Source organism: Stenella coeruleoalba, assembly GCF_951394435.1.
Source record: "Stenella coeruleoalba genome assembly, chromosome: 14".
Classification (NCBI taxonomy): Eukaryota; Metazoa; Chordata; class Mammalia; order Artiodactyla; family Delphinidae; genus Stenella; species Stenella coeruleoalba.
The window spans coordinates 8,203,332-8,218,833 of NC_137160.1; the positions used below are offsets into that span (position 1 = coordinate 8,203,332).

Genomic DNA, 15,502 nt, shown 5'->3' on the forward strand with positions numbered 1-15,502 from the left:
GTCTTTCATTTTGCAGAGGTACCACTGGCATTTATAGCAGATGATTAAAATAAAGGAGAAAAACAACTTTTGCATTTTATCAGTGCAGGGACATTTTATCCTGGCCATGCATTTTTGCCTCTGCAGATTTCATCTATCAAAAGAAATGTCTCCACAGTTGTTGCCAAGGGTACAGTTATTCCCCAGAGATTCCAAAGACCGTGACTTACCTTATGAAAGTTTCTGAAATATGCTGCCTTTTCATCTGGAAATTTTTCTAGCCTTCTGGGTCCTTTACTAGACGCCTTCTTAAAAACCAACCAGCAACGTCTGAAAATCTGAAAGTAAATAAAGGAATCCCATTATGTCTTTTGTACGTGAGTTTAGTAGCATCAGGGATTTATCTATTCAACTAATCCAGGGGGAATAAATTGTTTTACATGCACTTATCTTACAGAGAGAAAAAAACTGGGAATTCAGAGGCATGTTATTCTTTAAAATTATAGCAAATTTTAAAAACAATATTAAATATAAACATAAATTTTATATGAAAAGATTGCATGCTATGAGATTTTCAGTGCACCGGCTTCAATCCTCCTTAATCTAACTAAATCATCTGGGTATCAACACCATATAAAGTATTTATTCTCACCATCCTGGTGACAAACAATTCTGTTTTCCATGATAATGAAGTAAAAATTTACTAAGATTAAGCACTTTCATAATGTTCAATATTCTTTGGAAAAACATCACATTTAAAAATTAACTTATAGTGTTCATTATAAAACATGCTCATATACTCCTTTAGAAAATGAAACAGATCTTTTTATAATGGACACATCTGTCACGCCCTTTATGCTTTTATAGCACCTACTATTTACTAAACACTTATTATGTGCAACATATTTTAAAATTTATAGACACATTTAATCCTCATACCTACTATATGAGGTAGGTTGTCTTCATTTTAGGATAAAGATAGTAAGACAGTAAGAGTGTCAGGATTTGAACACACATCTGTCTGAACACACATCTCTTCAGCTTTGTTTAAAAAAAAAGTAGGGCTATATATTACACAAACACAGGCCCTTCTTTCTGGACTCTTCCTGATTTTACAGGAATAATTCATGTTGGCTCTTACAATGTCACCTGATGCCCACCTTAAAACCCTCCATCCACAGGTATGTTTAAGTCAAATCAATAAAATGAGACTTTTTTCAATAACTAAAGAGGTCTAGATATGCAAATTTAATATTTCAAACTTTTATAGAAATGCATATTTTTGCTGGAGTTTACATTCGCTATAGCCAGAAACTAAGATCACTGTATTTCTGTTCTATTTCTTTTTTTATCTTTTAAATTTATTTATTTTTAAACATCTTTATTGGATTATAATTGCTTTACAATGTGTGTTAGTTTCTGCTTCATAAAAAAATGAATCAGCTATACATATACATACATCCCTATATCCCTTCCCTCATGGGTCACCCTCCCACCCTTCCTATCCCACCCCTCTAGGTGGTCACAAAGCACCGAGCTGATCTCCCTGTGCTATGCGGCTGCTTCCCACTAGCTATCTATTTTACATTTGGTAGTGTATATATGTCCATGCCACTCTGTCACTTCGTCCCAGCTTACCCTTCCCCCTCCCCGTGTCAAGTCCATTCTCTATGTCTGCGTCTTTATTCCTGTCCTGCCCCTAGGTCCTTCAGAACCATTATTTTTTTTTAGATTCCATATATATGTGTTAGCATACGGTATTTATTTTTCTCTTTCTGAATTACTTCACTCTGTACGACAGTCTCTAGGTCCATCCACCTCACTACAAATAACTCAATTTCATTTCTTTATATGGCTGAGTAATATTCCATTGTATATAGGTGCCACATCTTCTTTATCCATTCATCTGTCGATGGACACTTAGGTTGCTTCCATGAACTACCTACTGTAAATACAGCTGCAATGAACATTGCGGTACATGACTCTTTTTGAATTATGCTTTTCTCAGGCTATATGCCCAGTAGTGGGATTGCTGGGTCATATGGTAGTTCTATTTTTAGTTTTTAAAGGAACCTCCATACTCTTCTCCATAGTGGCTGTATCAATTTACATTCCCACCAACAGTGCAAGGGGGTTCCCTTTACTCCACCCCCTCTCCAGCATTTATTGTTTGTAGATTTTTTGATGATGGCCATTCTGACGGTTGTGAGGTGATACCTCATTGTGTTTTTCACTTGCAATTCTCTAATGATTAGTGATGTTGAGCATCCTTTCATGTGTTTGTTGGCAATCTGTATATCTTCTTTGGAGAAATGTCTGTTTAGGTCTTCTGCCCATTTTTGGATTGGGTTGTTTGTTTTTTTGATATTGAGCTGCATGAGCTGCTTGTAAATTTTGGAGATTAATCCTTTGTCAGTTGCTTAATTTGCAAATATGTTCTCCCATTCTGAGGGTTGTCTTTTCGTCTTGTTTATGGTTTCCTTTGCTGTGCAAAAGGTTTAAGTTTCATTGGGTCCCATTTGTTTATTTTTAATTTCCATTTCTCTAAGTGGTGGCTCTAAAAGGATCTTGCTGTGATTTATGTCATGGAGTGTTCTGCCTATGTTTTCCTCTAAGAGTTTTAAAGTTTTACATTTAGGTCTTTAATCCATTTTGAGGTTATTTTTGTGTACGGTGTTACGGAGTGTTCTAATTTCATTCTTTTACATGTAGCTGTCCAATTTTCCCAGCACCACTTATTGAAGAGGCTGTCTTTTCTCCATTGTATATTCTTGCCTCCTTTGTCACAGATTAGTTGACCTTAGGTGCGTGGCTTTATCTCTGGGTTTTGGGTTGTCGTGTTTTCATTGTCATTTGTTTCTAGGTATTTTTTGATTTCCTCTTTGATTTCTTCAGTGATCTCTTGGTTATTTAGTACTTATTGTTTAGCCTCCATATGTTTGTAATTTTTACAGATTTTTTCCTGTAATTGATATCTAGTCTCATAGCATTGTGGTTGAAAAAGATACTTGATATGATTTCAGTTTTCTCAAATTTAGCAAGATTGATTTGTGATCCAAGATATGATCTATGCTGGAGAATGTTCCAAGAGCACTTAAGTGTATTCTGTTGTTTTTGGATGAAATGTCCTATAAATATCAATTAAGTCCATCTTATTTAATGTATCATTTAAAGCTTGTGTTTCTTTATTTTCATTTTGGATGATCTGTCCATTGTGAAAGTGGGGTGATAAAGTCCCCTACTATGATTGTGTTACTGTCAATTTCCCCCTTTATGGTTGTTAGCATTTGGCTTATGTATTGAGGTGCTCCTATGTTGGGTCCATAAATATTTACAATTGTCGTATCTTCTTCTTGGATTGATCCCTTGATCATTAGGTAGTGCCCTTCTTTGTCTCTTGTAATAATCTTTATTTTAAAGTCTATTTTGTCTGATATGTGAATTGCTACTCCAGCTTTCTTTTGATTTCCATTTGCATGGAATATTGTTTTCCATCCTCTCACTTTCAGCCTGTATGTGTCCCTAGGTCTGAAGTGGGTCTCTTGTAGACAGCATATATATGGGTCTTGTTTTTGTATCCATTCAGCCAGTTTATGTTTTTTGGTTGGAGCATTTAATCCATTTACGTTTAAGGTAATTATCGATATGTATGTTCCTATTACCATTTTCTTAATTGTTTTGGGTTTGTTTTTGTAGGTCTTTTCCTTCTTTTGTGTTTCTTGCCTAGAGAAGTTCCTTTAGCATTGCTGTAAAGCTGGTTTGGTGGTGTTGATTTCTCTTAGCTTTTGCTTGTCTGTAAAGGTTTTAATTTCTCTGTAGAATCTGAATGAGATCCTTGCTGGGTAGAGTAATCTTGGTTGTAGGTTTTCCCCTTTCATCACTTTAAATATGTCCTGCCACTCCCTTCTGGCTTGCAGAATTTCTGCTGAAAGATCAGCTGCTTACCTTATGGAGATTCCCTTGTGTGTTATTTGTTGTTTTTCCTTTGCTGCTTTCAATATTTTTTCTTTGTATTTAATTTTTGAAAGTTTGATTAATATGTGTCTTGGCATGTTTCTCCTTGGATTTATCTTGTATGGGACTCTGCGCTTCCTGGACTTGATTGACTATTTCCTTTCCCATATTAGGGAAGTTATCAACTATAATCTCTTCAAATAGTTTCTCAGTCCCTTTCTTTTTCTCTTCTTCTTCTGGGACCCCTATATTTCGAATGTTGGCGCATTTAATGTTGTACAAGAGGTCTCTGAGACTGTCCTTGATTCTTTTCATTCTTTTTTCTATATTCTGCTCTGCGGTAGTTATTTCCACTGTTTTATCTTCTAGGTCACTTATCCATTCTTCTGCCTTAGTTATTCTGCTATTGATTCCTTCTAGAGAAGTTTAAATTTCATTTATTGCGTTGTTCATCATTGTTTGTTTGCTCTTTAGTTCTACGTCCTTGTTAAACGTTTCTTGTATTTTCTCCATTCTATTTCCAAGATTTTGGATCATCTTTACTATCATTATTCTGAATTCTTTTCCAGGTAGACTGCCTATTTCCTCTTCATTTGTTTGGTCTGGTGGGTTTTTATCTTGCTCCTTCATCTGCTTTGTGTTTCTCTGTCTTCTCATTTTGCTTAACTTACTGTGTTTGGAGTCTCCTTTTTGCAGGCTGCAGGTTTGTAGTTCCCATTGTTTTTGGTGTCTGCCCCCAGTGGCTAAGGTTGGTTCACTGGGTTGTGTAAGCTTCCTGGTGGAGGGGACTGGTGCCTGTGTTCTGGTGGATGAGCCTGGATCTTGTCTTTGTGGTGGGCAGGACCACATCTGGTGGTGTGTTTTGGTGTGTCTGTGACCCTATTATGATTTTAGGCAGCCTCTCTGCTAATGGGTGGGGTTATATTCCTGTCTTGCTAGTTGTTTGGCAGGGGGTGTCCAGCACTGAAGCTTGCTGGTCGTTGAGTGGAGGTGGCTCTTAGAGTTGAGATGGAGATCTCTGGGAGAGCTTTCACCATTTGATATTACATAGAGCCGGGAGGTCTCTTGTGGACCAATGTCCTGAACTCCGCTCTCCCACCTCAGAGGCACTCGCCTGACACCCAGCTAGAGCACCAAGGCCCTGTCAGCCACACGGCTCAGAAGAAAAGGGAGAAAAAAGAAAGAAAAAAGTAAAATAAAATAAAGTTATTAAAATAAAAAGAAAAAAATGATTGAAAATTAAAAAAAATAGATAGTAATAAAAAAGAGAAAGAAAAAAGACAGCAACCAAACCAAAAACCAAATCCAACAACGATAACAAGCACTAAAAACTACCCTAAAAAAAAAAAATAAAAAAGGACAGACAGAACCCCAGGAGAAATGGTAAAAGCAAAGCTATACAGACAAAATCACACAAAGTCCACTGCCTCAATTTTGGGATGATTCGTTGTCTATTCATGTATTTCACAGATGCAGGTACATCAGGTTGATTGTGGAGCTTTAATCTGCGGCTCCTGAGGCTGCTGCGAGAGATGTCCCTTCCCCTTCTTTGTTCGCACAGCTCCTGGGGTTCAGCTTTGGATTTGGCCCCACCTCTGCATGTAGGTCGCTGAGGGCATCTGTTCTTCGCTCTTTGGGGAAGTCTGAGGTTGTCTGACAGCATTCAGTAGGTGTTCTGTAGGAGTTGTTCCACGTGTAGATGTATTTCTGATGTATTTGTGGGGAGGAAGGTGATCTCCACGTCTTACTCCTCCGCTATCTTGAAGGTCTCTCTTCTGTTCTATTTCTTTAATTATACTGTAAAGTTTATTTATACTGTTTTTTTAACTAATATAGGCCAGATACTGTAATTCCTCTGGAGTGTGCACTGTCTATTATTCACTAGAAGACAGTGTTTCTCCTGTTCAAAGGCACTCAGAACAATCACAGGAAGACCTCTCATCATAAAAGCAGAATAAACAGAATAACAGTACAATCACACAATTTCATATTACTCTTGCTACCTTTCCTAGCTCCATACTGGTAGCTTCGAAAAGCACATGAAGGACAGCCCTGAGCTTTCAGCACACGTGGATATACCTCTCTTTCTCTACCCAGGTGGAGACCCATCTCCTCTGTCACAAGATTTCTAACCACAGCCCAGGACATAAGGAGTTATGACTACTCCTTCAGATCTCCTGGTGTTCTCTCCACACACTTGTGTTCCACACACTGTGTTCTAGTTATTTATTTATTTTTTGACCCCTTACTGATCTCTACCCTCAAGGTAAAACAACCTAAAAAAGGTAGTATAAATATTGATAATACTATGATATCAGCATATGGTTCGTTGGATTCCTCACCCCCAATGTGATGGTATTTGGAGATGGGGCTTTGGGAGGTAATTAGGGTTAGATGAAGTCATGAGGGTGGGGCCCTCAGGATGGAATTAGTGTCCTTATAAGAAAAGACACCAGAGAGCCTGCCTTCTTTCCATGCTCTCACAGAAAAAGAGGTCATGTGGACATGCAGTGAGATGCTGGTCATCTGCAAGCTGGGAAGAGGGCTCTCGCCAGAACCTGGCCATGCTGGACCTTGATCTTGGACTTCTAACCCCCAGAACTGTGAGAAAACAAATGTCTGTTTTTCAAGCCACTCAGCCTATGGCATTGTGTTATGGCAGCCCACGCTAAGAAAGATACTTTTTTAGATTTTGTTTTTATTAGTGGAGTAGTAGTATTAACAGTAATATTGTGGAAGTGAAAAATAGTTACATGAATCTGAGTAGAAATGTGAGAGATCCAAGGCAGATAAATAAACATATCATTTGCAAAGTATATAGATTATTAATATTTATCTCCTGATTATTTATTAGTGGATTTGGAATTCTAGTTGAGGTAGGAAGACCCTCTTTGAATGCATTTGAGACCAAAAATCCTGGTAATACAGTTTCTGTTCTTTCCTACAGAAGAATACTTTTCCCTGTACCCTGTGCACTTTATTGCTCAGGAACCATGGTGATATTCAATGAAGCCTTGTAATATTCATGGAAGTAAACAAACTACTCCCTGACTGCAATGTCTCAGCTTGTGTGACAACATTATTTTTAACTAAATAGTGAGATAAACATGAGTCAGAAAGCAAAAGTGTTTCCATTTAGGCACTTGATATTGCTATAGAATAAACCTGATAATGGATAATGAGGAAAAATAGACTTGGTTTTTATGATAGCATCTTATCTCTTTGCTATTACATTAACAGAGGCAACCACATATAGATAAAACTGGTTGTTAAAGACCTGATGTAACAGACTGTTTACCAAGCCAAGGCCCTTAAGTTATTATTTTCTTGTTCTGGGATAATTTTAGATTTATAAACACTGGCAAAAATGGTGCAGAGATTTCCCAAAAAGATTTTACCCAGCTTCTCCTAATATTAACATCCTAAATAACCATGATACATTTTTCAAAACTAAGACTTAACATTAGTAAAATACTATTATCTAAACTACAGATTCTATTCAGAAGTCACCAGTTTTTCACACCAATGTCCTCTTCTGTTTTGGGATCCAATCCAGGTCACCACGGTGCATTCAGTGGTCCTGTCTCCTAATCTCCTCTGATCTTTGACAGTTTCTCAGCCTTTTTTGCTTTTCATGACCTTGACAGTTTTGAAGACTACTGGCCAAGTATTTTGCACAAAGTTCCTCAATTTCTGTTTCAATTAAATTATTTTTGATATTTCAAAAGCCTAATGAAATCTCATAATACACTTATTAAAACAAAATAATTTATTGGGAAAAATAGTATGAATTATCATGACTGTGGACTAGTTATATTTTGATGTCTAGTTGAATTTTTTAACTTAATTATTTAATAAATGCTAATAAGTGCAGAGTTTTGTTTTCCACCTTGCTTTTTTTTTTTTTCAAAATAGTTTGCTTTGTGATGGTAGTAAAAAGGGACCTGGTGCAGAGAATTTGGAAGTGTCTTTCTCTGTCAATGTGAAGTCAAATTCAGCATGAGTCAGCAGTCTGAAAGCAACCTTCGTACCAGAAGCATACAGTTAATAGGAGCATGAGGAAATCACCTCCCTGTTACTCTTTTTCAAGTGGGATTTTAATAGTGTTAGTCTGCTTTAGGCCCTGGAACTGATGCCTTATATGAGTATGTTGGAGAATTCTGGAGATGAGCAGCAAAAATGACTGCTTGAGACCAGGAAATCACTCCTTTGAGAAGAAAAAATAAAGGAATGTTTTATTTTGCTTATAAATGAAAAATACAAATTTTTCGAGTGACTGAAAGAGAACCACACCAATTAAATTAGGTATTTTTAATTAGGTATTTTTACTAATTTAATTTAAATTAGGTATTTTTACTTTTGTTCTAAGAGACAGGACATAAATCAGTGCCCTTCTTTAGCAGTGTGTGGGAGGACAGGGTGCAGTCTCTTCAGACACTGCTTGGCTCTTCAAGGGCATCTGAAGATGCAGGGACCATTTGGCTAGTTAGCAACAGAACTTATAGGTTGCAGGAAGATTCACCTTCTCCCGAGTCCTGTCCCTTCTCGGATGACATGCCTGCCTGTCCCATCACTGTTCAAAATGCTGCTTCACTCTCTCCTGAGGAAGTAACTGATTTCACCTTCTCATTCAAAGTTATCTCCTAAACATGCCAGTTGTCTCACCAAACAGGCTCCTGGGTACCCTTCAGATTTTCCTTCGAGAAGATTCCACGTTGTTGCCAGGACTACAGAAATCCCCAGGATGCACAGCTGCTCCACACCTCAGTTTTACACTGTATTAGCCAGCCAGACCGATTGCCATAGTTAAATACCCTCTTGATTCCCTTCCATCTGATGAAAACCTTTTACCTCATAGCAGTCCCTTTTCTTCAGTGTTTTCTCCTTTTCAAGGAGATTTTACACAAAGAGCATCCTTTTTCCATTTAAGACTCACTGTGATGTAGATGGTTTGATTTCTTTGCTTTAGTTCATAGCCATAATGACGTTATTTATCCAGCATCCATTCCCAAGATTTAACTTAACCAAAAGTCGGATTTAATGGGCCTGTTCCATCATAAGATGTTGACCTAATGAACTTTGTTCATGTACGATTTTGGTTAAAAACTTGGGAGAATTCTTAATTATAGGAGTTGTCAAACCTGAGGATCCATTGCACTAAAAGGAGTCACACAAACTTCGTTTCCAGAGATTTTAAAGAATATAGAAGACAGTGGCATATCTGGAGCATCTTATGTTTGTGTTCCCTTCTTTTTTTTTTAAGATTTTTTTTTATGTGAACCATTTTTAAAGTCTTTATTGAATTTGTTACAATATTGCTTCTGTTTTATGTTTTGGGATTTTGGCCGTGAGGCATGTGGGATCTTAGCTCCCCGACCAAGGATCAAACCCACACTCCCTGCATTGGAAGGTGAAGTCTTAACCACTGGACCACCAGGGAAGTCCCTGTGTTCCCTTCTGAAAGCAAGATACTGTATAAATGATAACTTGGGGTATAGGATTCAATTATTTATAACTGTATATAAGATGAACATATCAAGACAACAAATAAACACATAAGCAAAGACCATTCAGGAATGGTTATTGCAGGCTTATGCTATGAGTAAATTCAATTACTTAGTCCTGAGTCTTTCTCCTCTCACAAATTGTGTATGGTACTATTGAAAGACACTCTGTGTTTGTGTAAAAAGTGGTTAATACAGAGGATTAAGCTTCATGCACTGATGAATTTGGCTTTAGCTATCTTTTTCAATATAGATATGAACTTTCAACACTGGCTTATATTTAATTGCTGTCAAATATATACCGATACCAGAATCACTCTTATCTAGTCCATTTGTTCAAAAAATATTTGAGAGCTCTTTGTTCTGTGGATACAGTTGTAAAAAAATGCAGATAAAAATAATAATAATAACAACAACAAAAAGCACACAAACTTTCTGTCCGTGTGGAAACAAAGTTCCTGCCTCTTGGAACATCTGTTTCAATTGGGTAGACAGATGATGGCAAATAAATAAGTGTATTTGTAAATTGTATTTTTTTCAATGGTGTTAAGTGCTATGGAGGGATGGTGAGGGAAGGCTCACCCAGCAGCCTACATTTCAGTATTAGAGGAAGTGAGAGAATGAGTGGTACAGACATCTGGGGAAAGAGTGCTTCAGTAAGACAAAATTGCAAGAGCAAATGCCCTGTTGAGGGAGCCTGCGTGAACTATTATTCCAAGAACTGCAAGGAGGCCAGTGTGGAGGGCAGTGAACCACAGTAAGGGTGGTGAGAGATAAGAGAAGAAAGATATGGGAGAGCCAGGTCGGGAACAATCTTGACTTTAAGATTTCAATCAGATTCATCAACTCTTTCTCTAAGTTATGGTAGATGTCCTTAAGTAAACTGAAGTCTCAGAAAATTTAAGATTACAGATTAAACAAAAGTCGCAAATGAAATGAAATTTTAAAAATAGTGGTATAGGGTCAGGAATATTGGGTATTTCAGGTTGATTTCTTTTAAATGCTTAGATTTTTCAAGGCACATGTCATCTCTAAACTGTAAGACTTGCAGCTGTCAATTGCAATGTCTACAGTCCTGTGGCTTCTGTATGCCCAGGAGTAGACTACTATAATCAAATATATCCACTACGGGTCCTCCTTTGTACACACCTGCAACTCTGGATATAGTTCACAGCCTGCTGAGTTCCCTGACATAAATGCAGTGGCTCTCTGACAAATGTAAAACCCAAAGGGTTTTTCTCCACCTGTGAATTGATTAGAAATACTTAAGAATACAAGAGCAATGAAAAGAGATGAGCCAGAGGCAACTTTAAAGGTGTTATAAGGGGCACCAAGCAGCCCCCATTGTAAACAGGCAAAGAGTATATTTCTGGGGATGGAGGATGTAAATACATTTTCTTAAATATCCACAAGTCTAAATACATTTATTTTTACCTGTAACTTAATTTAGCAAAAAACTAACTAGTATCTCAAAAAATATAAGAAATCTTATCACTAATTCAAGGATTGTTTTTACTTCATTGTTTTAAAAATACTTGTACTGGCCATTTCTGTTTTAGGTTATATAATCTGCAACTGAAAAAGCAGAGGTCATTAAGGATGAAACAACAAAAAAAAAAGGATGAAATGGAGTAGAGGCAGGCTATCATTTTATGTGTATACGGCTATCCATTTATATTTATATACAAATGCATTTGTCCTTATATCTATTTGACTTATAAATTTCAGTTTATATACATGTATAAATAATATACATAAATATGCATCTATCTCTGTATAAACACTCACCTATTTAAATATAAACCACAGAACCAAAAAATTTAAAACTTATTTCCCTTCTCCTCGGACCATAATTTAAGTTCAATTTTAAAAGAGAAAGTTCTCACCAATTTTGTTAACTCAAGAGCTTTGCATCATTCACCACTGTTTAATGCAAAATATAAATATTGCTATCCATTAACATTGAAAAAATCTTAAAGCACAATATGTATATCTCATTTATTCTCGTTTCATGGTTGGAAAGACCAAAATAAATGTGTTCATCTTTTCCATTTCTAGGATCTTGCTTTCTCTTTATCTTAATAACCCAGAAAAACAACTGGAAATTCACAAAAGGAAAACAATGATTCCCCAAATCTCACCATTGCCAATTTTTGAGGAGGCCAAGTGTTTTTTTTCACCTGAATATATATAGTTCTCTCTACTGCATTTGTCTACCAGGCCATCAATGAAATACTGGGAAAGAATACAGACATGGTTTAGAGTCACAGCCAGAAATGAAACACTTCACAGCAGCAGCAAGTTTTAGGTTGAGAGTGTGAAATTGTCATGAGACAATTCATTATCATGAGAATGAAAACCAGTTGTACAGCAGACCTGCAGAGCAATAACCCAAACAGGTGGCAATCTTTAGAGACAATCACAGCACTGGAGGGAGTCTTACAATTACTGTCTTCCTGCTCCCTGCTGTCAAAGAGCCCAACACTGACATGACACAGAACAAAATATCCTATCTCTTTGCTCAAAATCTCCAGGAAAGAACCATGTCTTCTGGGTTTTACTTTCTCTAAAATCGGAGTATTCTTTAGCTATATCAACTTATGCTTTTGAAATTGACAATATTTTATTTTCATCAGTCAGTTGTAGAGGCATAACTCAATAATCACTGAAAACTCTATTCCCAGGTACAATCAGCATGTTTCTATTTTATGGACCCAGTTACTATAGGGTTCAGTAAGTGAAAGTCAAATGTCCAAATCAAAATATTTCCTCTTTGGTTTACTTCTCCTTCCAGGATTTTTATTTCCTCTTTTTAGTCACATACGCTTCAAATCTTGGTGTCTTCATTAATTTTTGCCTTTACCTGCACCATCCAAAAATCTGTGGGCAAAATCCAAAAGTGAGATGCTCCTGTGATATATAAGACTGGGGAGCAGCCGCATAGCACAGGGAGATCAGCTCGGTGCTTTGTGACCACCTACAGGGGTGGGATAGGAAGGGTGGGAGGGAGGGAGACGCAAGAGGGAAGAGATATGGGAACATATCTATATGTATAACTGATTCACTTTGTTATAAAGCAGAAACTAACACACCATTGTAAAGCAATTATACTCCAATAAAGATGTAAAAACAAAAATTCTTTTTCATATATGTACTGCATATCACATATTATCTTAAAGTTGATGTACATCCTTCCAATCGAAGACTTTAATATATCTACTATATCTTTATACCTTTATAAGCAATATTACTGTTTTTATATTTCAAATTTTGCATAAATAGTATAAAACTTCATGTACAAAACATTATAAAGCCTAATTTTCACTTTCAATTATATGATAGAGCTTTATACATGTTGATAGACTATATTTGTTTTTTGTCCTTTTTGCTGTTGATTTGCAGAAAAATTTAAATATATTTTACTTTTAAATCCTTTACCAGGTAAATGTATTGGAAATACCTTCCCCTATTTTGTAGTTTGACTTTCACTTTTTTATAATTTAACTTTTCATGCATAAGTTTTTCACTATAAGATAGTAAATTTGTCAGTTTTGCTTATATATTTATGACTTCTGTTTATTAAAGAAATGCATAATCTATTTACATTTATGTGGTTACTGATATATTTGAACTTTTCACCACCTCATATTTATTTTTTTGTTGTTGTTTTTTGTTTTTTTTTTTTTTTGCGGTACACGGGCCTCTCACTGTTGTGGCCTCTCCCATTGCGGACCACAGGCTCCGGACGCGCAGGCTCAGCGGCCATGGCTCACGGGCCTAGCTGCTCCGCTGCATGCGGGATCTTCCCGGACCGGGGCACGAACCCGTGTCCCCTGCATCAGCAGGCAGACTCTCAACCACTGCACCACCAGGGAAGCCCAATAAGTGATTTTTAAAAAGATCAAGAATAAAAGAAAATGTCAAGATCTAAACTAAATGGTATTTGAGAGTATGGGCTCCTTGAAGGCTTAAGCACTAATCCACGCTCAGTAACTGAACAGAAGCTTCTCTCCTCAGAGCATAAAAAAAGACATGAAAGCTTCAGGAGTTCGAAAGCCCAGGGAAGAAATAGTTTAAAGAGTGACTGATTTCAAATGTATAGGGAGACGCAAGAGGGAGGAGATATGGGGATATATGTATATGTAGAGCTGATTTGCTTTGTTATAAAGCAGAAACTAACACACCATTGTAAAGCAATTATACTCCAATAAAGACGTTTTTTAAAAAAAGCTCATTTTGAAATGAAACACCTTAAGTGAGAGGTTTTACTCAGAAAAGAAAATTAATTTCTTAGCAAAAAGTACACAGTGTTTCTTATCTACTTTACATTTTTATTTCTCTCATTTTCCCTAATTTAATTTTGGCTGCTGTTTCAAAAGTGTACTGGCTTTCTGTTTAGAGCTACATAATTAGATTTGGATGCTCTATATTTGTTTTAGTGTTATTTTAATTTTGTGGTTTAACCTGACTTTTTCCTCTTCAGTCAACATTTTGGGCATTGCTTCAATCAGGTAACAGTAGCAATCTTGACTTTCACTACTAATAACTAGCATCTTAAGTTCATATTATGTTCCCCACTGTAATGAGGAACTTATAAATATTAACGTAGTTTAAACCACACCAAAATCCAATAAGGTGGGCAATATAATTATCATTGTTTACAATATGGGACACTCAGGCATAAAAGTTAAGTAACTTACTCAAAGTTTGGCACAATTCTAAATTATTGCTATGGTTTGCTAAGTTGGCCTCCTACCTCTGCTTTCTCTCTAAACTATTCTGTACACCACCATCAAAATAATCATGCTAATGTTTTCTTATGGACCACTGTGAAATGATCACTACAATCCAGCTAATTAATATATCTGTTACCTCATATAGCAAATTTCAAGAGTACAATACAGTACTGTTAATTATAATCACCATGAAATACATTCAATACTTTCTTTGTGCTTCCAGATGTCCTGACATCTGGTCAACCTGATTAACTTTTCCTATTAATGTGATACTTAGGTTTCAAGGGAGCAAACTTTGGGCAGATTGAGCTTGCCTGCTCACAATAATACCTCCAGTCTCCACTTTCTTATGGTCTCCACAAATGGGAGAATTATTATAGCCTTCTTTGTTTTGTGACTCAGTATAAATTTCATTTCTCTCATTGGAGCCCATGCTTGTTGAAAGTACAACTTTGTATATTAAACAGCTTCTTGCATAATATATTCTTATAAGGGCTCCATATATATTGGTAGAAAGCATAAACTTGCCTTAGATTTATAAAGAACCAGTATAATCATTACAAACTTAAGTAAGTGCAACCACAAGCTTCAGTAACACTTTAATACTTATTCCCAATAAAACGTCTTTCATACATGATTGGAAATGGTTGTTGTTTAATTTTTGAATGTAACTTAATGTTTTCAGTCCTGGGGATAATATATTGATATATTATTTACTCACAGGTCTCACCCATTGCCACCTCCTTGACACAAGTCTTATATATTCAGTCATTATGAAGGGCATCAATTCCTACATCACATGCAAGTAAATGTATCTACTTAGGAATTATTCCAGAGCATGACAGCAAATTACAGTAGGATACAATTTTAGAGGCTTCTATTATAATTCAAATTGCACAATGAATGAATGCTGACAATGTGTAAAACATTATGTTTACTATAGGAAAGAGTAAAACTCATACTTGTCTTAAAGGGATAATCAGTTTGGGGAAAGAGAATCACAAATAAACATAATATCAGGTGAGTTAAGAACAGGGCAATGATATATGTGCACTAAAGGATAAAATGTACACTCTTCTCTGCCCTTTCCCCCCATCTCTCAAATGAGCCCAGGAACCAGCATTATACTTAAAGGAAAAACACATCATTAGATCATTTCTGCCAATCAGGATTACAACAAAGATACCCTTTAGCAACACTAAGATTTACAAGGTAGCAGAAATATTATCCAGTGCAATTACAAAAAAGAAAGAAATTAGAGATAGGAATATTAGAAAGCAACAGCTAAAACAACTTGTAGATGAAATAACTATATATTGGGAAACTCAG

At 36.3% G+C, this 15,502-nt stretch overlaps 1 protein-coding gene across 3 annotated transcripts in view; it reads right to left on the minus strand.

The window, feature by feature from the left end:
- DOK6 (docking protein 6) overlaps positions 1-15,502 on the minus strand; it is a 409,710-nt gene that overhangs the window by 270,123 nt on the left and 124,085 nt on the right. For 2 of the 3 annotated variants that reach the window (XM_079943240.1, XM_079943238.1), the window contains exon 2: positions 210-317. In XM_079943240.1, the coding sequence (XP_079799366.1) occupies positions 210-317 (108 nt within the window). Of the gene's footprint in view, positions 1-209; positions 318-10,586; positions 10,682-15,502 lie in introns of all 3 variants that reach the window. The other variant, XM_079943239.1, reaches the window with a different exon arrangement.